The sequence below is a fragment of the Geospiza fortis genome, unplaced genomic scaffold (assembly GCF_000277835.1).
Source record: "Geospiza fortis unplaced genomic scaffold, GeoFor_1.0 scaffold282, whole genome shotgun sequence".
Taxonomy (NCBI): domain Eukaryota; kingdom Metazoa; phylum Chordata; class Aves; order Passeriformes; family Thraupidae; genus Geospiza; species Geospiza fortis.
Window position 1 is genome coordinate 699,113 of NW_005054424.1, and position 26,611 is coordinate 725,723.

At 35.4% G+C, this 26,611-nt stretch overlaps 1 protein-coding gene across 1 annotated transcript in view; it reads left to right on the forward strand.

Annotated features, from left to right (window-relative positions):
* LOC115948536 (receptor-type tyrosine-protein phosphatase N2-like) overlaps positions 1 to 26,611 on the forward strand; it is a 175,047-nt gene that overhangs the window by 44,837 nt on the left and 103,599 nt on the right. Inside the window, exon 6 of the mRNA XM_031061727.1 lies at positions 1,305 to 1,384. Within this exon, the coding sequence (XP_030917587.1) occupies positions 1,305 to 1,384 (80 nt within the window). The remainder of the gene's footprint in view (positions 1 to 1,304; positions 1,385 to 26,611) is intronic.

Consider the following 26,611-nt stretch of genomic DNA (forward strand, 5'->3'; position numbering starts at 1 on the left):
ATTGTAGAAGATGAACATGTTACTAAAAGAATAACTTCATTTCAAGCCCTGCAACAAAATATTTTTCAATTTATTTATGTTATGCAAAAATTTTTCAGATTTCATTCTCTCCTAAGCCACTGCCATAGGAAGTCAAAAGCTGTTACATGTACAGTTCCAGCCCCTGCAGTTCACCTTTTAAGCAGGGTTGCTCTTCACAGTGTAAATATAATTCTTTTCTCTGATAATGTGAGTTAAAAAACCTTAGGAACTTGCATAATGCATATTATGTAAGTAAATTTTACAAAATAGTGCAAATTTTTGTTTTTCTTCAGACCCTATGCTCTTCTCCTCTGTAAATTCTTGCATTATAATTGGTATAGTCTCTTGTCCCCCAGAAATCTTTCTTCAATAATACATTCACTATATTTTTGTGTGTGTTTTTCTTATGTGTTTTGTAAATAAGTATTTAAGTATAGTTTAAAGGACATGAACCTGAAATTTCTTCTTTCCTTTCATCAGATGTACATGTAGGATGTTTATTGAGATGGATGGAGAATGAATGCAACATTACAAATATAGATTTATTTTTCCTTAAAATTACACAGTGATATTTTTTGGTGAAGCCCTGAGTACATTGTCATTCTACATCTGGCTAATCAGTTCCTTCATCTGTAAACATCTCATAGATTTTAGTGCCATAAAGGATCATCAGGCTATATGCAGAAAGGTCTTCACAGAGTCAAATCGTTTCCTCTCAAAAGTTGTTATCCCCTCTGTTGTTAAATGATAAATACTTTGTGGTATTTTTCTGGTCAAAACCAGCTATTGGATCAGATATTTCCACAATCTCTTCTCCACACATATTCTTGCAGAATATGATTAAGATAAATATTCTGAGTTTTTATATTGTCCCTCTGACTTGCAATTGTGACAACAGGAACTGAAGTTGTGTTGATATTGGGAATATAAATGTGAAAGTACATGTAATCTTCTTTGGATGCTGAATTCCAGTGATGAGCTATGCTGTACTTCACTGAATAGCAATTTCAGTGCCTCCATTTTGCCATCTTCATAATAAGAATAGTATTTACAGAAGTGTTCTGAAGTTTAGTTAATGTCACTGAAATTCTTTCAGACGGGCACAAAATACACAGAGGAAACCACAAGATGTATAAAAATGTATGCAAATGTAGCTAATGAAGCAAAAGGAAGAGGGCTAAATGGTGTCTTAATAGGTTCTCTTTAAAAACCTATTTTGATAAGGGATATTATGCCATGTCTCTTGACTGTGAATCTTACATTTTTTTAATAATCTCTTTCAGCGTGCTGGGACCAGCTGTGACCTTCCGAGTGCGCCCAAACCTCCAAAATATTTCAACTGCAGATGTTGCCAAAGAAGCAGGTAAGTCTTTGTCCTCCTTTCCCAAACTGTGACCTCCCACATGTCTGTTCAGCAGTCAGTACCACTGCAAACAGCCCAGACACATCCTGTTCTCCCAGAAGACTGACTTTTAAAGGGGGAGAGAGTTGACAGGTGAGTGGCACGTGAAAAATTGAAGTTTAACATCTTTAAGTCCATTAAAACTGTTTGAGACTTTCTTGTTTGTCAAGAAAATTAAATAGAGGCTTGTCGTCAAGTTCCAGTGTGGTGAAAAACTCTTCAGTGTTGTCAAGAGCTCCTAAAAACACATTAGTCATTTGTAAAAGATGATCACTTTTCTGATACTTTTTTCCAGGGAACAAAAATGTTATTACACCTTAGCCTTAATATCTGGAATGAAAAATGATAGAAATATGCCTTTTTTGTTGTTCTGTTTCAACTATTTCAATGACAAGTTAATCTTGGAAGTAAAGATTGCATTTCTAGAATTAAGCTGCTTCTGAGTACCACTGTTCTAAGGCTCCTATTGGCTCCTTTTCAGCTTGGCTGTTAACTGTATTATATGTTGACTGCAAAAAACAATTTTTGCAAGGTGTCTGAACTGATGGTTTGTTTCCAAATTACTCAATTGATAGACTTTAAAAATCAGAAGTAAATGAGTTGCAATATTGCTTGAAAACAGAAACAAGAAAAGTTCATGTAAATAAACACTGGGAGTCCAGTCTGTTTATTAACTTCTACTTTTGCTTCACCATGGATGAATGTAGTTACAGAAAAAACTGGGGTGGCTCCTAGGCCAGAATTTTCCTTTGCAGAACCCTTTGCATTGGAGAAGGGTCTTGTTAACTTGTGATTAAAGAGTAGCAGGGTCAAAAAACCCTAGATGTGTACTGTCAGAACTACAAATTTACAATAAGCACTGAATTATGTGACTCATGAATGGGTATGAATTTTTTTCCTGGGAAAAATTAATATGGCTTTTTTTATAACAATGATCTTCCCTGTCTTGCAAACTTGTTGAATCTCTCTGAAAGGATCAGCAAATATGATGCTGTTGGTAGAGCCTGCCTGCATTGCCAGAGCCTTTTGACAAGGTCTTCCCAGAAGTTTCTACGGAAACTAATTGTTTCTTAGAATGTGGAATATGGAACAGAAAAATGGTGAATCACTAATTGGTTAGAAGGCAAGAAACAGAGATTAGGAAAAAAGGATTAGTTTTCTAAGAGGCTAAGATAGTGAAAAAAAAGGTGGAAGGATCTCTGCTCAGAGTGTAACATTCAACATAGTTATAAGTGAATTAGATAAGAGAGCGAGCAGGATGGTGAGAAATCCTGCTAATACTGAATTATTCACAGTATTAAAGGTGAAAGTTGATCTTAGAAATGTAGAATAAAGCTGAGTGAATGGACTCAAAGTGGCAGATGAATTTCATTGTAAATTACTGTAAAAATTTCATATGGAGAAAAAATAGCTTTGCATACATAGGTCTACATAGTAATGTAGTTAGTGTAGTAATGGGTAATGTGATGAAAATGACAGTTCAGTCTCCATTATCAGTTGAACAAGGAAAAGTTTTTTAAGGATTATTTGGAATGGAATAGAAAACAGAATAATATAATTTGTTCTTTCATAAATATGTCCTTTGCCTTTATTTAAATACCGCATATGGTACTGCTTCTCATACCTCAGATAGATTTGAAATTCTGGTTGAAATGGAAAGATTCAGGGAAAAGCAGAAGGCATGACTATAAGTATGGAATATCTTCCATATAACCAGTGGTGCAGTAAGAAAGGAAATTTTATTTTGGAAAAAAAAAAAGAGTATGGTATGAGAAAGGTCTGTCATCTCTAGAGTTGCACAGTGAATATGGACAGGACTGTATAATTGCTTTTGCAGTGCAAGAACAGATGAAACTGGCAGAAGGCAGGTTTAAAATAAATCAGAATGCAGTTTATAGTTTTTCCAGTTGTGGATAATGAGGCTTACAATGTATTCAAAAATTTACACATAAGGAAATTAATGGAATCGAATCCACTGAAATTTTGCAAGGCTGTGGAAGCATTATCAAGTCCAGGAGGTTCCTGATGTGCCTTGGCCTGTTCCTAGCAAACTACTCTGAAAAGTAAAAAATGCTGTAACTTGTTTATATCAGTAAAACTCAAGATATAACATTCTGGTTTTGCTTACCAGTGGAATCAAAGTAGTTCTTTTCAACTTTAACTTAAATGCTACTGAAAAAGTGGGGAGGTTCTGGGGACAAAATAATGCCACCCCAGAGGAAGGGTAAGAAAGTGGTGAAGGATCTGGAACATAAAGCCTGTGAGGAGTGGATGAGAGAGCTGGAGGTGTTAACCTGGAGAAAAGGAGGCTCAGGGGAGACCTCATCACTCCTTACAACAACCTGAAAGGAGGCTGTAGCCAGGTGGATGTCAGTCTCTTCTTCCAGGCAACCAGCAACAGGACAAAGGGAAATGGCCTCAAGCTGTCCCAAAGGAGGTTCAGGTTGGATATAGGAAAAATGTCACTGAAAGGATGGTTAAGCACTGGAACAGGCTGTCCAGGGAAGTGATGGAGTCACTATCCCTGGAAGTGTCCAAAACCAAACAGACGTTGTCCAAAACCAAACAGATGTGGCCCTTTGGGAAATGGTTCAGTGGTCATGGTGGTATTTGGTTAAGGTTGGACTTGATGGTCTTGGAGGTCTTCTCCAACCATAATGTTCTATGATTCTAAGAATTTCTGCAGATTCACCAATTTAAATTCATATTTTACACAGTAATTTTATCTACTCTTAATTACATTAATATCCCAAGCATTTTTTACTTCTGTTTGCTTAGTGAATTAAAACTTTCAGGTTTTGATGGCTGCAGAAAGAGGTTTATAGGAGTTTTACATAAGTTCCTCTTGGTATTTCAGTATGGCCATACTATTGTCATAACTAAACCTTGTGTTTTTCTTTTACGTAAAAAAATATAAAAAGAGCTCACAATTCTATCCATCCCTCAAATATTTTAAATTTAAAAAATATCTTATTTTTCCTTTCTAACTCATGAAGTTGCAGTACTTACCAATGTACTCACTAATCAGTTCATTTATTTTAAGCAAACATCTTACTTCCCAATCTCTAAGCCAAAAATAAATTCTCTTAAAAAATCAACAGCAATATATACTTACATAAGAAGTTTTTTCAGGCCCTAGTTGTAATTATAAATATTTAAAGTGTACAGTGTCTTGAAGAAAAGCATTCCAAGTACTTAATTTATGAAGGGAAGCCAAAGGATTATAAATCAATGCATACTTCCAAGGTAGGCACAGGTAAATGCATAATTCCAGGCTGTACTGCTATTAGGGAACTTGACATCCCTCCAGGAGCTTGAAAAGCAGATCTTGTTTACAGAAAATGAACAGACCAAATGGACAGAAGAATTTCACAGTCTGTCACATCCTTAGAAATGAAAAGAATTTGGAAATCGAGGTAATTGGATGCCATAATAAATATAGGAATGTAAATTATTCCGATTTGCAAAAAGGAATCTATTTGTGCAGGTGTTATGTACATGCAAGTCTCACTGATAGCCACAAGAACAGTTTCTGTGCAGCAGTTTGGTCTCATTATTCATGTAGCATATATTTTTGTAACCAAAATGGATAGACTTCATATTTTCCTTGCACTATTTAAGGCTTAAGTATAGGGAACTATATTTAAAGTTTTCCATCCTCCTCTGTGGAGTTTGAAAAATGTGCAGGTTAGAGAAGACATGGGACTATTTAGCAACTATGCAGGGAGGTGAAGGACTTAAAATACCCACTAAAACCCAGAGATTTGGAAGTATGATAATAAAAATGGTTGTCTCTGTTGTCTTGGAGTTTGAGGTTTATTCTTCTTGGTGCACACATGACCTATCTTGAGGCAAAATAAGCCCTCTAAAATCCTTTAGAGACATTCTTGCTGATAAAACTTTCTTCCCAGTAACTCACGGTTCCAATTCTGTGTAAATGTTTTGATTACTTTTGGTTGGGGGTTTTTTCAGTTTCTAGGGCTATATAATTATATGAAGAAGCTGACAACAGAGTAATTTAAAATTGTGAATAGCTTGCTTTCTCACATTAACAATACCTTTATTTGTTCTAGAGTAAGACACCCAACATTTTGCCAGCTTCACACTCTTTGACATTCAAATGATAGAATGCATCTTTCATCAAGTAGCTGTCCTCTGACCTATTTCTGTTTAATAAGTCAGGTTCAGTGGTGCAATGTAATTTAATCTCAATGTTTTGAAGAAATAAACTTTCTCAAGATGTAAGTTACCTGCTCTAGGAGTAATTACAGTTGGCATGACATCATTTAGACAAACAAATGTATATTTCTTTTCTCTTCAGCTTAAAGGTCAGGAGAAACTTAGCAGAGAACAATTATCAGTAAGATAACTCTATAGAAAATTGTAATATATTTGATGTAGAAATGAGGAATGAAATTACTTTATATGTAGTCCAGAATCCTATAATTTAGGCAAGGACAGTGATAATTAGAAAAGCGGAAACTTATGAAGTTTCGAAACGAAGAATTTTGGTATCAGGTGCCTGTAATGGTCATATATATTCTGAGCACATGAAAAAGAGATGTAGGAGAGAAGTTTTGGGCACAGATGCTCAGCACTGCTGAAATTTCTTTTAGTATTAGAGTCATGTTCACATTTCTTTTTGTATTATATTGAAGTGCAACATTTTAGGTGTTTAGGTGAAGACTGAAAAGCAAAGGGCTGTGGGCATAGTGAAGGCATGATAGTGATGGGAACAGACAGAATGATTAAAGGCTGTGCATAACCAGATATTAGGGAATTACCAGGTCTTGTGTGCAAGTTCTTGTGCCTAAGATAACTTGTGATACCCACCAGTATAAAAGGTCAAAAATTTAGATTTATTTCATGTACATATAGGAACAGAAAATTTTTCAATTTTAATTTCCATAACTTTTAACTAAACCATTGGTTTGGATGGTTTTGTGGTTAGCTTTCTTTTTTTTTCTTTTGGGGTGGGGCCTTTTTTACTTTTCTGTTACCCTGTTGGTGAAATTCACATTTTCACACTGCATATGGTCTGAAGAGGACTATTATCCTGACTTAGAGAATAGGTTGTTGAATCATGTGAACTTCTTGTCTAAAAATCATTTCTCTGTGAGTGATTTATTTCTGAAAATAAAAGATCACAAAATTAATTCTGCTGAAACACAAAAATGCAAAACATAATGTATTGTTATTCAAATTTTACTGTATTATGCAATACAGCAAGCTGATTTGAATAAAAACACTGCCTCAAAGTTATTGGAATATATTAAAAAACATATAGAATTTCTCAGCAGTTTTAAATGACTGCAAATGACTAAATCTGCAATCTTACAGATTTTGAGATTTAACATCTACAAATTTTGGTCATGTCCCCGCTGAGCTGAAATTTCCATGACAAAAAATACACAATAGAACCTTTTGACTTTGAATGTGAATATTTTTGTTGAAGTTGGCAGCTCTAAACAGACAAAACACCATCTTTAGCTTTTAGCATTAAACAGTCTTTTTGAGTTAAATGAATACTTCAAACCCCTTAGAGTTAACTTACCCTGTGTAGTGTTTCCAGCTGCTGGTGTCTGATTGGTTTGGAGTGGTCCAAGATATCATAGTTCTGCTCTTAATTAGGATGACTAAATGGCCAAGCTCTTTGTGAGCCTGCATCCAGTTGGTGAAGAAAGTATTTATGCCTTATTCTGCCTCCAATGTACTGCTTTTCTTGCTGACACCATGAAATTTGACAGTATTTTTTGTGCTGGTTTGCTAATAACATCCATCTTGTTTTTCATGGTGGCTGTCAGTGCAGGAGATAAGAATTCTGTGTCATCAAAAGGAGGAAATTTCAATTTCAAAAAGCAAAATCTTTAGTGCAACACAGCAATTGCCAACCTTGGTTTTCTTGTTGACTCTTGGCGTAAGCTTTGCAAGTCTTGTGAGAAGTCTCAGCAAGGTGAACTCTTGCTTCAGGCACCAACATGTCCATGCTGGCAGACTGTCTTGGTTCCTTTTTCTACCCCACAGCTGTGAGCAGTGATGGTTGTTTTGAAAGTATTCATTGGTCAGTCACTGTCAGATCACAATTCAGCTGTGATGAAGTAAACAGAACAAGTTTAAAGTCTTCAGGTGAATTCCTTCTCTCTATCTAGATTTTTGTAGACTGTGCAATAAGATATCTTGCTCTCTGAGATGGTAACAAAGAATGTATCTGTGAATAATTTGAAGCTCATCTTTGAAGAGAATTGACAGCTTCTGTGTCAGAAACTTTGAACAACGTAGCCGGGAGGCTGTGAGGTTCATCTGATTTCACTTGCATGTCCCTGGTTTAAGTAGGATTACAATTCTTTGGTCTATAATGTGAAACGTAAAGATTTGACAGGTCTTTTTCTGTTCCTACCTCTCTTAAGTCTTGTGGTGTAAATCCTGATTTCTTCTACTCAAGCCTCCTTAGTTCACATTGTCCTTTTTCACCTCCTGAGCCCTCTCTAGTGGATCGATTTCCTTTCACCTACTGGATCATCAAATCTGTCTGAATTATTTTCCTCAAATCTGTCCGTTGCTGAATAAAGGATGTCATTATAGTTTTGAAGATTATTCAGAAACTGAACTGTCTCCTGCAGTACCAAATGTCTGATTCAATGCTTAAGAGTTTTCAAGATGGTGTTTCTTTCCCACCTTGTTCTTCTGTTGAAATATAGAACAAGTGAGAAGCACTACCATTTAGAAAATGTGTCTCAATCCTGAAGAATAAGAAGTACCTTTGGTTATGATTCTTCTCCATGGACTTCCTTGTAATTATGGTATTAATTTCTGTGATTAGTAGGGGTAGAATTCATTTGAACATACACCCCTCTCCTCTAAGAATAACTGTGAGGTATCTAATTTTAGAGAGAAATATTTCTTGTCTTTAAAACCACTTTCTGTTTTAATAGAAAATTGCAGAACTTCCTCCTGTTCAACTTATAAAGTCACATCATCTATTCCAGCATAAACCCTTAAATCCAGCTTATTGGGAATTGTAAAGCTACTTAGTAATTTTGTAGAACTGGGGAGGAAAACAAAAAGAACCAATTAGCATTATGTAGTTAATAGTCCTTAATTTAAAGCAATGATAGTTTATGCCGTTGCATTCTCATGCCTCTTATTTACACTCATTAATAGAAAACTGTCAATTAAACTAAAATAAGGAGAAATGCACCATTGGTGTAGATATTAGAATATTGAGGAATACAATAATTAATAGCTGAACAACAGTATACCAAAGGTTCAATGGAAATACCAGAATGGAAGCTTAGATTGAAACTCATGTATTTTTGTTAGGTGTTTTTTTTTTTCTGAAAACTATAAGCAGGCCTATGGAGACTGGTAAAATAAGGCTTCCATTTAAATAATTTATGTCATGGTTTAGAGGTTAATAGAAATTTTTAAGCTGATTTTTTTAAAGAGCCCTCTGGTAATATATCTAAATGCATTTTAATAGTGGAAATAGAATTCATCTAAATCTGTTGCAGCTCTCAAAATGTTAGGCATTCATTCAAAAATAGTTGCCTAGATTGCCTCTACATTCAAAGAGAAATGATAGATTATATGAAGTGATATTTATCATAGGTGGATAAGAGTTTGAGAGAGAAATCATCACTAGTGTCCCCAGAATCACTGAGATATTGTTGATGATAGAGCTGCCATACGTAGATCCTGGGTGTAAATCTGGGGAGATTGGTGGAAGTCAGGATGGTAGAATTTAGTACGCTGGAAAGCTTCTTCCTGTAATTGCTGCTTGGTAACAAACTCAAAAATATATACTTTTCTATTCATGGATCTCTTAAAGTCTTCTGGTGCAAATCCTGATTTCTTCTGCATAAGTCTCCTTTATTCACATTGTCCTTTGCTAGCATATTTAAAGCTCTTTAAGGATTCAAAATTAATTTAAGAGCAAGTAAAAATACAAACATGTAAATTTTGATAAATATTACCATGTGTGATGCTATTAAATAACCAAATTACTAGAGATGGCTTCTTCACACCTATAGAGCTGATAATCCAGGATGAAACTGCACTATAGTTGGAGTGCAAAGTGGTTTTTTTTCAAACCAAAGAAATCTCCCAATACATTTTTGACTATGGTAGTGGAAAGTCTTTTTCTATTTAAACTTGCTACAGATTTCCATGCACAGATGTTTGAAACTGACCCGTACATTTTAGGTATAGGACAATTTTCAGTTGGTGCAAATCAACAAACAGTTGCTCTAAAATCCATGGCACAGAGGATGTGTGACTGAAACAAAACACTTTTCATTTTTGTATAGCAGCAGTACTGGGGGTCCCACTGTGTACATAGCATCAAAAAGTCCCCACACTAAAATATTTAAGAAATAATTTTATTTCTGACTTAAAGCAAGCAGAAATCCCCAACCCCAAGACAATTGCTTAATGTTGTATTTCACCATATTATTTAGCCTAATTGCTTCTATTTCACATTTTTATGATAAACAGCACATTTCCCAGGAAAATTGAAATATATATGCATTATGACATATACAGCAATAATAAATACAATTCCAGACATCTCTAAATGTTATAGTCCTTTAATAAAGTTTTATGCATTTTTGTGCAGTAAACATAAGATGTTGTCTTTGTTTATAGCAGGTCCCAAGCATATTACAACAAATTATTTAGGAACACAACAGTTAGAAGAAATCTGGTAATGCAAGATCTTTGAATGCATTGAAAGGCAGCAGCTTTTATATAAAGAATAGTTTGACTATGTGATATTTTTTGATGATTATGTAACTTTCTAGGTAAGCATAAAGAAGGGAATTGTAGAAACTCTGGTTTAGGTCAGATAGCATTGTAACCTCATCTTTACCCTGAAAAGAACAGTCAGTACCTTTTTTGCCCCCATTAGACAGATTGATTATAACTTCTCAAAATGTGGAACAACAAGATTAACCTAACGATTTTAAACCGTGCATGCAAATAAACATTAGGCACCATGTGGAACAGGGATAATGTGGAACAGATAGTGTTCTATTTCAGTTGGTACAAACAGGAAAAGAGACTTTATCTGATGTAACTAAATATCCTATTTTTAATATATGAAATTGGATGATTAGCAGTCTTGTGATTTTAGCTGATAGCTTTCATATCAGCCAAAGAACAAAAATTGTGAGTGAGAGCAGTGCTACTTCAGGAGTCTATGAAAAATAGTTGTTATTTAAAGCACAAGAGAAAAAACAGAAAATCAGTATACTCATCTGAGAATCAGGCTGTTTTCCCTTTTACCTGGAGAAAAGTAATAACATGAAAAGGCCCTTCTCCAGAAGTGTGGTGTTTTGGTACAGAGTGTAAGGACAGCTGCCCTGAACGTGGGAGCAATTTGTTCTCTTGCTAAAACACGATTTACAGGTTGACATCTTGGGAAGGAGGCACAAATGTGACCCTGGATGAAGGGGCAGGTGGGGGTTTCTGGCTGAAAAAGGCTTAGTTAGAAGGTCCAGGGGATTCACGTATCATCTGTCTTGAAAATAGGCACTTGCATGACCTTCTGCTGCTGATAGCTCATGGAGGGATGTATCTGAGAGGGGAAGTAATGACCTCTTGATAGTGGGACTAGGAATTATTTGAGAGTTTTGGGAGAGTTTTTGAAAAGAAGTTTTTTTGGCAGTGCTCACAAGGTGAGTTTTTGAAGATAAGAGAAGTTTTTTTGGCAGTGCTCACAAGGGCGCACTTGTCAGCAGTGTGTGTTAACATTGCCTTCATTTTGAGCAGTCTTTCTCCTACGGACTGAAGGCTCCTTCAGCAGCTGCTGCTCCTGCCTGATACTGTGCACAGTTGTTAGGGACTGCTGGGACTACAAGGCAAGGGACTTGATTTGCATGAATTGTTTGTTTTCTGGACTATCTATGGCCAAAGAAGGTGGGGTTTTTTTTCCTCCTTGAGTTTTCCTGAGCTCCACATATCCATTCTGACATGCAAGATATGATTGAGTCGAATTTATTACATTTGATCTTGTTCTTATCTGAAGATGATGTTTTCCATTGTCTGACAAAAGTAGTTTTCAGGATTTAGAGATAATTGACCATTGTAATAATCTGCAAATATGTAAATCTTTCTAGAATCACCTAGTCCTCCGGAAAATGTTAAATCCCTTTGCTATGTTTAAAAGATATTTTCCGTAAATTTGAACTTTCCAGATTAAGAGAAACTGTATGAATTTGTTGAAGTCAGAAGGCATCTCTAGATTTAACCTAGCCATAGATTTTTCAAGTAGTACCTGTAAATTCTCTGCAGCTCAGTTTTCTTAATTGTAAATCTGAAATATGAACAGTAAAATTCTTTTTATGAAAAAAATAAGCTATATGTATAAGTTAATTCAGAGGATAGGCAGTACCATCAACATAGGATAATTATGATCATTTTTCTCTGTGTTACTTCTGCTGCTTTTAAATACATTTTTTCCTGGTTGCATTAGTACAACAAAATCATAAAATGGTTTTGGTTGAAAGATCCATCTAGTAGGTTATTTAGGCTGTCCCCCAGAATTATGATGGGATTGGCTGGCAGGAAATCATATAGCAAATACTTGATAGTCTGTTGAAAAAAAAAAAGACCAAAAAAAGACAAATGAGAAAAAATGTGTATGCCAAAATCCAGAGGGTGCCTCTTGGCAAAGTTTTATAGACATTTTAGATCAGTAACAAGAAAAGGTAGGTAGCTACACCCCATTACTCCTTCCTAAACAGCCAGGTAATTACTTTTGGCATTTTGACAAGTGTTTGCTGGAGTGAAGGTCAAAGCTGTCAGCAGAGAAGATCTATGCTAATCTGCTCAGCTGGAGAAGTCTCAGGTAGCTAATGTTTTGTAATTAGAAGTTGTGGAAACCAGTTTTCACTGTAGTTTTACACTGAGCATAAGTGAACTAATAAAACAGAGTAAATTTATTTATCAGAGTTCACAAAAATTAGCTAAATGGGTGCTTAAGAGTAAACATCCAATATGAAATTGGAGAAATAGGGGAAATCTGTGGTACAGAGTAAATGCATATTTGTATGCATTTCTATGTGGCAATATATATATATGTATGTGGTATTATTATATATATGTTTGTGTGGGAATACACATATATTTATCAGACATGTTTATTACACATGTGTGCAGCTGGCGAAACATGTACCAAGATAAATAATGATAATACTTTTAAATTTACATTGAAAAATATTAATAAAAAGGAAAGGAAAGGATGCACTTATTCTACTTTAGAAAGGTACTGGAAATAAAAAAAAATTGCTGGAAATTTCAAATACATGAATGCAAAACTTCAGTTCAATGCATGCAAAATATTCCCATTTTCTTGTGGGCATTTTCACTTCATCCAGCACTACTCTGTGAGTGGATTTGTTTAATTGAGAGGGGTTTTAAACTGCTAAGGTACTTTAGCAAGGTATGAGAAAATATGAAAGCAAAAAACCCCAAACAAAGGATTGTGTTAATACAATTATATAAACAATGGGGATTTTTATAATGTGTCATTTGTTTTATAATGTTAATTGTCTTTTCCTGTTGTTATATTCATGTCTTTATCAGACTAAACTAAAAATTATTGAATTATTGTTCTCACTTATCATGGTGTTCCTTGTGCTACTGAAAGTGTCTGTGTTGTGTGTATATATATATATATATACACACACACACACACACGTGTATATATATATGTATATATGTATATAGACATATATAAGACAGAAACAGGGAAGGTTTCAGTGGAGTTCAGGGTGCTCAGCTGTGCTTCTGAACTTCAGACAGCCCCTCAGGTCTGCAGTGATTTCACACACAATTAAGTGTTTGTTCCCTCTGATTTTGCTTCATGAACTAAAATACCCAATATAGGTATTTGGTGACCATGAAATTCTTACTGTACATGGAGAAAGAATGCAGACCATCAAAAAGTAATGGTTTGGGACTGATTAGTGTGTACTGTGGAAATGGAGGTAGGGATTTGATGGCCAAATCTTAGACCTAAACCCAATGAGAGGTTTTATGGGAAATGGTTAAGCCTTTTTCAACTGTTACATCATTTCAGGGAATCCACAACACAACTGATTTTGTAAAGAGATCAGAAAATGCTTCCTTTTTTTCCTACCCATCCTTCCTTCTCTGAATGGATTTTGTGTATTATATTATTCTTTCTGATATTTCTTTCCTTGGCATTCTTCCTCTTTATGGGAATCCCCATGTATTCACCCTCTTCATTCATTTAACAACTTGGGGGTATATCCTGCCCCCATGTGCAGCAATTTAGCTGTGAATCTCACATTAACATTAATGGGAAATGTGCAGCTAAAATCAGCCACACTGGGTCTAGTTACTACCCTTGGCTGTAAAATGGATTTGCACAGGAAATCATTTCCACTTGAGAACTGGGAAGTCAGAGAGGTTATTACGTTATTTTATATTAAATTAAGAGTATTTTAGCATTATTTTTTAATGTGCTTCAGATTGAGAAATCTACCTGATATAGAACCTGTTATTTTATGTTCAACTTAATGTTTTCAAAGTCACTTTTTAGGCAAGTAAATTGTTTTCACTTGGCAGCTCCAAATATTCTGCTTTCTTTAAGATTTAGTAAAATATGTTAGTAACTATTATTTGTTGGTAAGTTAATATCTTTTTAACTTTATGTTGAAGAATCATGTGCCCCTCTCAGGTTTTCTGATGTAAACATGGATGGATCCAAACATTTCTCAGTCCTTCTGCAATTCTGCTTTTTTGTCTGGTTCCTTTTCCTCTCATTCTATCCAAGGCTCTTTTTCCTGCTGGCAGCAAAGCTCTCATAGAATAACTAAATACCTGAAATCAGTGCTGGGGACAAAAAAGAGCTGGAAGCTGGGAAATGTGGTAAGGCTAGAAAAGCAGGTTTGGGTAGATGTTTGCCTAAGGGACTGTATGGACAAGGAAGCTGATTCTCTTCTCTGATTATTAGAGTGGTGATGAGGCAGTGTTTGGATATTTATTACATATTTTTCTATATATTGCTTCTGCTTCTGTGGTACTCTTTGCCAATCTGAATAAGTGCATCCATCTTTCACTTAATATTGGTTTCTTGCTGTGTTAGATGTAGGTAAGGAGCATCAGAGAGTTTAAGAGCTCTAATTTGGTTAAACTGTTAAACTGTTTAACTGATATCCATTATTAACTGATATATGTTATGCAGCTAACAACCAAAAATGTTACAGTTGGCAGATATTTATGTGTAGAGGCGTATGTACCAAAATGAATTATAACTTGCCCTTAAGAATTTTAAACAAACTTAGTGGAATATTGCCATACCATTAAATAAATCTTTGCTTTAGACAGAAGGCAGTTAGCATCTAAGAATCCTCATTCCAAAATACGTGTACATCTCAGATTTCTTCACTGAGAAAAAGCAGAAATGGGAGCTACTGACAGAATGGTCAGTACACAGCAGAGAGTCACAGCATGTTTTTACTTGAAAGTGTCCCCATGGACACCTTCAAGTTCTGACACCCTTAGGAATAGGCTTCAATGTGGCTTTTAGTGTGCATCTAGTAATGGCTATTAGGTTATCACTGGTGCTACTGATGAGCATCCTTCATGCTGTTCTGGATAAAAACTTGCAAGTCACACATGTTCGTTAAGCCACTGTCATTGTTTTTATAAACAGTGGTATCATAAGAGGTAAAATTGAGTATGGGGTAGATCCCTGCAGGAATATGAAATCTATTGCTGGTCAAGCCCTACCTTCTCCCAGGCACTTATGTTGATGCTTACACGTGCTGAAGTCAGCACATTTATACCCTTTATGTTTAAAGATATTCTGGATTCTTTTAACACCTTTATCACATTAAAGAGAGAATTCCTAGAAGTCAGTGTACATACTTTTTGAAAAAGGTGAAACCATTTGTATTTGATTTTCATACTCTTCCTTCTGAGCACAGCTGGAGATATGATACATGGCTAAAGGAACCAGATAAAGCCATTCATATAGAAACCAACTCCAGGGCAAAATCACTTTTTACAGATTTTAAATGGACTCTGTCTTTCTCTGTGTTGAGACAGAATTCTTTCTTGAACTCTTTTTTTTTTCACATCTGAAACTTCAGTTGTAGGAGTGATTTCCACTCTTCACCATTCTGTTCAGGAACTGTTGTACCTGATGGAAATGCACCTGATTGCATCTTCTGTTTGTGAAGATCTTCAGGAGTTCTTGAACGTGTTCCAAAATGTGCAGATGGGTTCTGCCCTTGTGCCAAGGGAGGTGGAAGTCACAAGTCTCCAGCAGCGTTCCAGGGAGCCGAAGCTACCGCAGTGATTTTGTCAGAATCACTTTTGGAGGCTTGTATTTATAATGATAAATCAAAATGTTTATGATTTGTGGTGAAACAATTATTTTTAATTCTGAAAGATGTCCAGATTAATGAAATACAGCCATACAGAACCTCTAACACTAAATGTGGTAGGACATAGAGGAAGGTGTGCCCCCTTAAAATATCTTCCATCTTTTATTTCCAGGAGTCTTTAAACTTTCAAAATGCTATATATCTGTGGAGCTGACATTTATTTTTTCTCCAGAAGATTTCTGGAAAGATTGTTAGAACAAAAATTCCCTTCAATGTTTTGGATTTCTGATGAATCCTGACTGATGATTACCACATTTAGACATGACACTTGTTTTGATTGTTAGCTAAATTCTTCTGACAGGATTTTTGTATAGAGAAATGAGAGAGTTCCTTTAAATTTATATGTTATAAACCTTTACAAATTTTCATAAGTATGCTTGGCTAGTTCATCTTTTATCCTAACCCTGGCATATTTCTTTTAATAAACTGCATGTAAAAACATGACATTCTAATTTCCTTTTCCATTAATATTATTATTTTAGTTTATGAACATTCTTTGCTGCTTTCCAAAATCTGGTCAATTTTTAATTTTTTTAGGCATAATTTCCCACATTTTAATAGAAGATATTTCTTTTTATCTGTAATTAAATCCATAACTTGTTATTCTCAGAAGGTTATTATGGATTGTGAGTTGCCTGTTACAAAAAATGACTTAAAGAGGCTCCTAATATCAATTTAGTGTAAGGATTTAATTTATTATTCATTAATTTTGTATTCATTGTAATAGCAGTAATCATTATGAACTCATTGGGTAGGTATGAGAATGTCAGGCACACCATATTTCCATAGAAATTCAGTTCATTAGTCATCTTTAGCAAAACATAAAATACCATTCATGCGTTATTGCTGTCACTTGTTTCTCTTTATAATTATATGCCATTTATTTTACATAAATATCTTCATATGTGTAAGTGGTACTGGAATTTAAAAGTTTCAATACATGCATAAACTCCCTTCTCTGTGCTTATGGCAACATAAATTTTGGTGGTTTAAATCAAGATAGCTTCACTCAACTTATGACAGTATACAGGCTAATTTCACATTTTATTTTAAAGAAAACACTTTCAAATATTGGCAGTTTACATTGGCAGAATGTGTTGATTTTTTCAGTCATACACTTCTACTTTTAAAAAAAGCTTTCAGTTTAGCAATGCAGAATTCTAATTTTTATTTCAAACTAATTCATAGGTTCATCAGAACATATGTAATTTCCTGTTTTAAAATGGGAATTAATATTTTCTCTTCATTGCCATTGTACATTTTGAAGTGTTCAGAATAGAATTGTAATTTTTTTTCCATAAATACCTCAGGTGGATCATTTGTAACTGTCCCATATTTCTGAGACTGCATGCTTTCACTGGTAAATGATCCTGCTCATGTTAAAAATGAGTTGACTGAATGCCTTGGAAAAAAACCAAGTGTTTAGCATCATGCTAACTAATTACAGTGGCTACCTTGCAGCTCAGTGTTGAATTGGACTTGTCCTTCTGAGCACGGACCCAATCAGTCATGGTCAGTATTGTGTCAGCTAACTCAATTCTTTGTAATCAAATTTAAATGTAAGAGTGGATTTTGTCTCCTCGAACTCAGGTGTCTTTCGTTTGAGCTGCTTTAAGTATAAGCCAGTCAACCTTGGCTCCTGTTACAATCAGTGCAGTGTAATAAGTGCTTCCAGAGGCTAATACATTTCATCCCATGAGAGGTGTCTGTCTCATCTGGAACTCCTCTATCTCATCTATCTCATACCTGTCTATCACACTTATGATTGGTGTCTAAGACAGGTCAAGTGTATACCATCCCCCTGAGAATCCTGTTGTTCTCCATTAACTACAACAGGAGTCTTGCTTAGATTTCAGACTAAACAACAACTCCCAGTGAAAGCAAATCCCTCAGATCTCTTTCAAGCACCCTTAGAGCACATTTCTGAATTAATATAGCTATGGAAGTCTTTTGCTAAGGGAAGGGCAGCATTTTTTGGAGCAAGGAATTTACACCTTTTGTTGTGCAAAGAGGATGGGCTGTACCTCACTAAACCCTGCACGGTCCCATAGCATTCTGGGCACTGAGCAATACTTTGGTTGCCAGAAGCTCTTTCAGGAAAGTGGTGTTTTCTCATGGCCCTCAGTCACCTCTGGCCACCCCATACTGATATCTTAGGTGCTTGGGTCACCTCAAAGGGCATGTGCTGCTGTGTTTAGTCAACAGAATAAATAAGTGGGGGAAAAGGGCAAAGGGTAATATTTTGTTGCCAGAGGCTTTTAAAAGTAATTTTCAAATGGTTTATTCTACTTCAGTGCACATCTAGCTTCAGCTAAAAGCAAACTGCATTCACTTAAAAAAAATTAAGTAGGGCACTTAACACCCCTCGTACAGAAATGACTGTAGCAGTTTCAGTTCTGCAGCAGTCGTTGCCTTTGACTCCTTTCCAAACAGGCTGCCATTTTTTGGCAAGTGAATTGTGTGATGGAAGTAATGTCACCAGTTTGCACAGCAATGTGTGGGAACAGCAGGTCTTTTTGAAAAATGTTTTCTGGTAGGTTGCAACTGATATTTAAATTGATTTATTTAAAGGCTACCTTGGTTTTGATATAAACTGTTGCTTATTCTTACCTTTTCTCTCCCAACCTGTTTTACTTCCACCTCTGCAAAAGTGCTTTGCATTATTGTGGCCTGGAGCATCTCTGAGTGTTCTTCTAGGAGCATCTGATTCTTCAAAATTACCCAATATAGATAAATAATGCTGTTTGCTGTACAAACTGCATATGTATAAGCAAATCTCTGTCTAAATTACTGACAAGAACAGCAGAAAACAACAGTGAAACTTGAAATCCAAAATGTATCCATTCTAAAATTCTCCTCTCACCTTCCTCCTGATTCTTGGCAAAGAATCTTTTTTGTGATTTTAAAAGGTAAATAATCCTTACTTAGTTATTTCCTGACAATATTTATAGCAATAGAGGCAAGGAGATCCCTTCAGGGATTGACTAAACCGTAACTTGAGTCTCTGCTCATCATCACACTGTAGCATTCCCATCGTGTTTGTTTGTCCTTTGAGGAGAAACTTTGATGTGTCTATCCCCTTTCCTGGATATTGTAGAAAATTTGGGCATAAAGCAGCTACCAAGGGAAAGCATTCTTACATCATTACAAAGCAGTTGGAGGAGTGTGTCTAGCTCAGCCTCTGTTAGGGAGCTATTTGGAGGTTAGCAGACCTTCTGTGAGACCTTCTGGTATGTGCTTTGTTAAAAAAAAACCCAAAACACAACAACATTAAATTTGGAGAGTGAGGGAAAGTGATGTTCTACTTGAAGAGAACAAATATTTCAGTGAATGTAATTCTGTCAGCTGTTAAACTTAGACCATTAGCCTCATCGAGTATGCAAGGTCTTTTTGTTTGTGCCACTTCCTAATATATCTACTGTGTTATTAAACAATATTTTTCATTATTTTAAAAATAATTTCAATTTTAGTTGTGTTGTGAATAAAAATTTCAAGGAATGCCATTTTGGACATGTCTTAATTAGCAGCTTTAAATGTCATTGCCTTTAAAAAATAAGGAAAAAGCCATATGCTACTAAATCACAGATGTGATATTTGTCACTTTTACTCAATGTGCTTTTCAATTTTTCAGTATTTTCTTGTGATTTTTCTCAGCTTTAATAGAGACAATATTTCATGCATTGTTGGTTGAACTGTGACTGAATCATTTCCCTATTACAGGCAAATAGAGTCTCAAAGTCACCAGCTGAAAAATTATACATTCTCTGAAAAGTGCACAGTATGACTCTTATGGCACTGAGAGTTAAAACTTATACAACTTATACAGCTTTTAACATGTGAAAGATTTTTCCTCCAATGAAGCTAGTTTATTATTTTTTAATTTCTCTTTTTTATATAGTAAGGTAAATCATGAATGTAGATAAACTGAAATATTTTTATCCACATGATATGCAATTTCACACTGCTGTGAAAGAGAAAACTCCTATAGAAAATTTTCTATGTATGCTTCTTTTTCACAGCATATATGGGCAGTAGTGGAATTTTTCTCTCAATAAATAAAAGCAAAATCTCTTTTTGTAAGGATATTTACTGATAATATTCCACAATTTTTCTGCCTTTTATTAACTACATTGGGAGCTTATGCAACCAACTGATGTGTCAGCATGTCTCTGCAGACACTCAGGTTTAGATGTCTCAATTTGAGAACTGAATTCCACCCATACCTTCCTCTGAATCTGATGTCCTGACACTTTAATGCTTCTCAGTTACAAGCACCAAAAAAGCTGGCCATGTTTATTAAGTGTAGGTCTTCCTTGGCTTTTCTGCACAAACTATGGGAGGCACATTTCAGATTGCAAGTTAGTCTTAAACAAGGCTTAGGGAATTAAAATAATTATCTAAATAAGAGCTCATTTAGGGCTTTCTGTCAGTAACTAAAACATTGATAGTTCCTTGGTGTTAAATAGTGATAAAGTTTCATAAAGGGATATCCTTAAATTTTAGGAAGGTATAAGAAGAAAAAGTTTTCTTCTGGTGATTTTTTTCCTGTTGTTTTCCAGCAACAATGGTTTGTACTTTTATTAAGCATATGTACCATGTTTCCAGTAAGGATAAAATAAATTGTTAGGTAGTTGATTTGAATCTAGTAAAATAACAGTTTTCTTCTTGCCGTATTTGAAAATTTTACATCACTTATTACTATTAATGTTATAATGTTATCCCTTTGACAGCAGTTGGAGCTAATCAACAAATTCCTGTTTTCAATGTATTTTAGTACATTCACAATTCAGATCCCCATTAATATAGACTAAAGCTTGTGATGTAGATTGAAACTTGTTAAAAAGCTTTTTCACATTTGGGTTTTAAAATAAACTGAATTTAATTCTGTCAATAATAAATCTGTCAAAAAAACCATTCTAAATTGCTGTTTTTAGGTACTAGAAAATGCAGAAATCTGTTGTAATTTTTTAAGATATATATATATATATTAAATGAAGTGACAGAAACAGTTTATGGAATCAATAACAACCACAGGCACATAGTTATTTTATACTATATAAGACCTGTGCTTTTTGTAATTTCAATATCAAGATGTTATTTCATTGTCCAGATATTTCTATTATTTCACTAGTTCTACATCCTACATTTATTTTGAAGTGCCTCTCACTTACATTTCTTATTTCAGACTCTGAAGTGATTTATGTAGTTCATCTCTCTGTGTACAATACACATAAGATGGAGTAATAAGCACATGCAATTGGGTAGATTATCTCTCTGGCAGAGACACTCCATTGCTGTACAGAAAATATCTCCGTGCTTTGTTTTGTTCTTTCCTTCTCTCTTCTGGTTTGTGTGAACTCAGAAGGAGATTATATGGATCAAATTACCCACATTTTATTTACATGTGAGACCTCATTAAAGTCAGGGCTAAGGTGACTTTTTTTTCCTGCCATGCTCAGTGTTATCCTAATCTGATTTCCTTAGAAAACATTGGACTTCAACTTGAATGGTTTGCTGAATATATCTAGTCATATACACAGACTTTTGCTCTGCAACTAATTGATACTCTTCCTTGTGTGTTTATTCCCTCTGGCCTGTACTACAAACCATGATGCAATTCTATATAATCAGTTCTTCCTGATTAATTTCTATGGATGAAGTCTCAGTCTGTTATCAGAAATTCACTAGAATGAATATATGAATTCACCATTTTCCTGGGCCTTAGCAAGTTTGAACCTTTAATCACAATGCTAGTAAAGTTCTGGGAGGAGATTCTCAGCCTTTCCTCTAGAAGCTGTTAGGTTTGCATGGAATAATTGAACATTCACTGACCTGGAGTGCAGGAGAGCAAAGGGAACATTGTGCTGTAGCAGTTTGATGAGTCATCTCCAAGTCCTTCCTTTTGTTGCATATTTAATGTAAATTGGTGAACTTTTCATTGAAAAAAGTGCTGAAACTGAATTCTTCTCTTTGCTGGTTAAGGAGAGTAGCTACAACATCCACTTGTGAGCTCAGTCCTAATTGATTGACCCCAAGAATTTTTCCTCTTTTGAGGGATCATTTTGATCTATCTGACAACAGTGTTGTTTCTTCTACTGTTTCATAATCTGTGCTAGCATGAATGCATCTTTAGAGGTCTTGGCTCCATGCTTCAGAGGGGGTCCACTTACTTGTTTGTTTTTCAGTTGCAAGGAAGGTCAACAAGTAATGAATAAATGTCAAGAAAGATCACTTATGAGAAGTGGATGCTCTGCATAATAAACATTAGCACATGTTTAACAAAAAATTTCCTCCAGTAGAAGTCATTCCCATATTAATTTAATCCTGCTGTCTAAGATAATACAATCTCTTTGAAACAGTCTTGATTCTTAGTGCATAGGGACCTTTTCTGGATCAGAGGCCAAATTTCCATTACCTGATGAGCTAATCTGACGTGACAGCCTCATATGCAGATGGGGAATCTCTTGTCAATAGTTTTCTTCAGAGACAAAGAGAAACAAATGTCTATATTCATTCTCTCACTTCATGCATGAGTAACATTACCTTTCTATCTTCCTTTCACTCTATTCAGGTAGTCATTGAGAATTTAAATATAAGCTTTTGTGTTCCTGAGTTAGCTTATGAATGCAAAGCTGTTTACAGAAGACTGGCATCCTTGTCTGTTTGTTTAAGTACAGTATGTATTTTGACATGTAAATTTACATGTGGCATATTTAATCAGTCACAATGATATGCTAATTGGATTCCTGTATGAACTGCATAAAAACAGCATTTGAAAAAAAATTATGAAGGGAACTTATTACCAGCTGAGACACTTCCTAATCAGTAATATGCATCATCAAAATGCACAAGGATAAAAGTGGTAGATTTCCAGGACTTTTGTAACCAATTAAAAAAAAAAAAAAAAAAGAACTAAAGAAAAAACTATCTTTTTCTGAGCAGCCTGAAAGTTAGAAAACAGCAACTGAAATCCATAAATTAGAATGCCAAAAATCTCTCAAATGCCTCTGCAGGTTTTGGATGTTGTTCACTGACATAATTTGTGTTCTGATAAGGTTATAGGTTGATCTTGTCTCCAAAAGAGCACTGACATTTAGACTTCAGCTCTGTTTGCCCTAGGGATTTGCTCGAGCATTTTGAATATAGTTTTTTTAAATATATATTTTTATAAGTAGCTCTGACTTTTTCAGGTGCCAGTGGTTCACTTTCAAGCAAAAGCAAGCCATGCCAGTGTAAACTAGATGCTACATATCTGCATGTATGAGCCTACAGCACCCTCCCATTTCTCTTCTATTTATATGCCTGAATTTCCCTAGTAATTAAGAGTTTTAAAACTGATAGTCTTTATCAATTTTTTATAAAATGTACCCCTGGATTTATTCTGATCACATCAGACACATTCTAATTTCTCTATTGTGGATCACTATACCTACATAGTTTCTGGCATAACACAACATAAGTTTAGCACACTTAGGTTCCCAGACTGATTCAGCTACTCATTTCTGGCCTTTACTGAAAATAATCTTAATTTCCAATATTTTACTTAGATTTGACTGCACAAATCCCAGACAATTACAGACATAGGTAAGGCCACAGGATCTCCAAATTAAGAGATTTACCTTGCAAGGAAAAGGAAGCATTTTACCTGAATTCAGTCCAAGAGAGGGGAAGCAGTGAAAATTATGCAAAGCTTTTAAATAATGGGCTGGAAGCCACTGGCACTAGCCAGTGGGGGAAAATGGATAAATAGGTTATCTCAGTTTTCTTACCTCAGTAGAGTTTAGCTACCTGGATACAGCTGAAATAAGTTTTACTGACAGTCTTGAGAACTGAGCTCTTTCTGAAAATAAACAGAAGGGAAAAACCCATAATGATTCTTCCCCAAAAATTGGGTTCCTCAAGAGTCCACAGATATCACACCTTGGGGAGACTGGGAACCTCAGTTTCCCAGCCTTGAAGTTGACTCTGGAGAGGAGACCACTGGGCATTTACAGGGTGAAAAGGGGAAGAGAAAACATCTTTTCTGTCCATGCTGTAAATCCTGCCCCACCAATCTGGGAGCTGAGCAGTACTGGCTCCAGCGTTGCCCAGCCTGACACAGCCAGACACTGGCCTGGGGCTTGGGGCTTGGTCAAAGTGGAATAGGAAAGAACTCAGAAATTTGATTATTGTGTTTACTGGTTTTATACCTGTCAGTGATGATGGAGCATAACAATATATAGAGACTCTTGAAGAAAGGAATGCTTTTTCTTTACTGATGGGCGTCCTAACTGCCAAATATTTGAATGTACTTATAGTTCCTCCCACATTCAGTCTAACATTCATATTGTGAGTAATTTATTTATGTATATGTTGGATCTGACAATTCAGGTGAATACATATATAGCCTTTGTATTAATGACCCTAATTATAATTAGAGGACTTTTAGGAAGAGCTTTTCCTGATATACTACTAAGATAGAAGGAGGAAGAGAGTTGATGCATTAGTGCTTTTTTGGTTTGGAGAACTCCAGTGCTTTCTGGTAATAACACTAATATGCTGTGCTGAACATATATAATTTTAATTTTCTTGTTGTTGCCCTAATTTACTCTTTAGTAATACATGTGTCAAGAAAGTAAAAGACTATTTGAAATATAAAATAAGGAATTAATTAATTTAAATCATTAGGATGAAGTATTTTGAAAATTACCTAGTTAAGATGTGGATTTTGCTCTAGAAATGATTTTGTTTACAGTAGCTTTCTTTGCTTTTTGGCTGAGGACAGAAGCTGAGAAGACAGTAAATGTTTGGTGGTTGTCACAGTCTTCTACATATTAAACTCAATCAGGTTTTTTTGTCACAAACACTTTTAATTTAACCAGTGTCATTTGTGGGGCCTTAGAATCTAAGTCCCCTGAATCTTTTTTTGAGCGGGAAAAATAACAGAAGGCCTACACAGAAAGTTTTCTGAGCCTTAATAAAGATTGCAAAGAGCTGTGCAGCCCACAGAGGAGAGGAGTTCTGAAGCAGAAACTGTAACATGGGGTGATGAAAAACACATCCCTGGCTGCCCAGATGCTTAATATCCACCAGTAATTGGCTTTTATTTCCTATTCCTCACCATCTCTGAATAAAGTTAGTAAATAGTTACATTCCTTTACTCCCAGCAGTGTGTGTGTCAGCCTTCTAAGGTGGCAGGAAAGTGAGCACCTCCTCTGCACGCCATGAAGTGTGGGGAGGTTTTGCTGCGCAATTTAATATTTTGAGGTGAACAGTCTGGATCTCCTTCAACATAGGTAAAGCCAGAACATGTGTTCATTTTTTTCCCTTGAAAAGTGAGGATGCTCAGTTATGGAAAATTGCACATTGTGTATGCATGTATAAAATGTATGGAAAATATATTTTACCGTTTGGATCTTACTGAGATTTCCATAGTATGGTAATAGCAAAAAATTGCTCAGGCTTCTTTGTATTAAACACTCCTGCCTTGGTTTCTGCATATTTGTTGCCTGACTACCATCTCATTAAAATCTCTCTATATCACCCTATAGTTTTCTGAACTGTAAACAGTATTTTCAGTGTTTCTATTGGTGGATTGTGTCTAGATAAATGGCATTGATCATTGATTGGCATGATCAGAGGGCTGGAGCACCTCTCCCAGGAAGATGGGTTGAGAGAGTTGGGGTTGTTCAGCCTAGAGGAGAGAAGGCTTTGGGGACACCTCATTGCAGCCTTAAGGGAGCTGATAAAAATGAGGAAGTTTTTATACAGGCAGATAGTGATAGAACAAGGGTTTTAAGCTGAGAGAGGGCAGTTTTGAATTAAATATCAGGAATAAATTCTTTATTGTGTGCTTGATGAGACCCTAGCACAGGCTGCTTAAAGAAGTTGTGGATACCCCTTGTCTGGAAGTGTCCCAGCCCAAGCTGGATGGGGCCCTGATCAGCCTGAGCTGGTGAAAAGAATTCTATGATTCTAGGACTCTAGGATAACAAATGTGCAAAGAACAGAAAGCCCTCGAGTTTTGTGGAGTTCGAGTTTCAAGTTTTTACATTAAAGGAAGCTCAGAATCAAATCAGATTAGCACATCATGAAAAGCCATGTCAGTGAATTATGACTGAAATGCCATTCTACATATTAAAATTAATATAGAAGACAGAATAAAAATAAAAATTAAAAATACATAAACAAGCAAGAAAATAAGAAAAATAGTAGGGGGAATACAATAGAATTGCAATGGATACAGTGATGTGCTGAATGAGATTATAAATGTGCTGTCCTGTCTGGAGTAATTGCCACATCTGTGTTTTGTGACCCTGTTAATGACTGTTTGATAGAAGTGGGCAGCCAGGGAATCTGTGTGCAATTCAACTTGGTCCTCAGCACTGGCGAAAGACTTGACTAATAATGTTTCTCTCAATGAACTGCTCTGTAAGCAAAACTATGTTGTACTTAGATTCAACATACCAGCAAATGCAAAAGAAAAAAAAATCTGCTATTCCTGTGCTTAATTTCAGAAACAGAAAACCCTTTAAGTGTAAATAAATAATATATATTAATATAGCTAAATATATGTAAAAGGAGCTGTGAAAAATATTAGATGGGTTCCAGTTCTACAGAGATTATTTAAAGAAGTCACATTAGGAATTCCAGCAAAATTCTTACTATTTAGTAAAAATACTTCAAGAAGACCAAAATCCAGACAAAATGGTAAAACAGAATGAAAATGGAAGTTACTTGAAGATATATCAAGAAATCTGAGATATGTTCAAGGGAAAAATTAGAAAGAAAG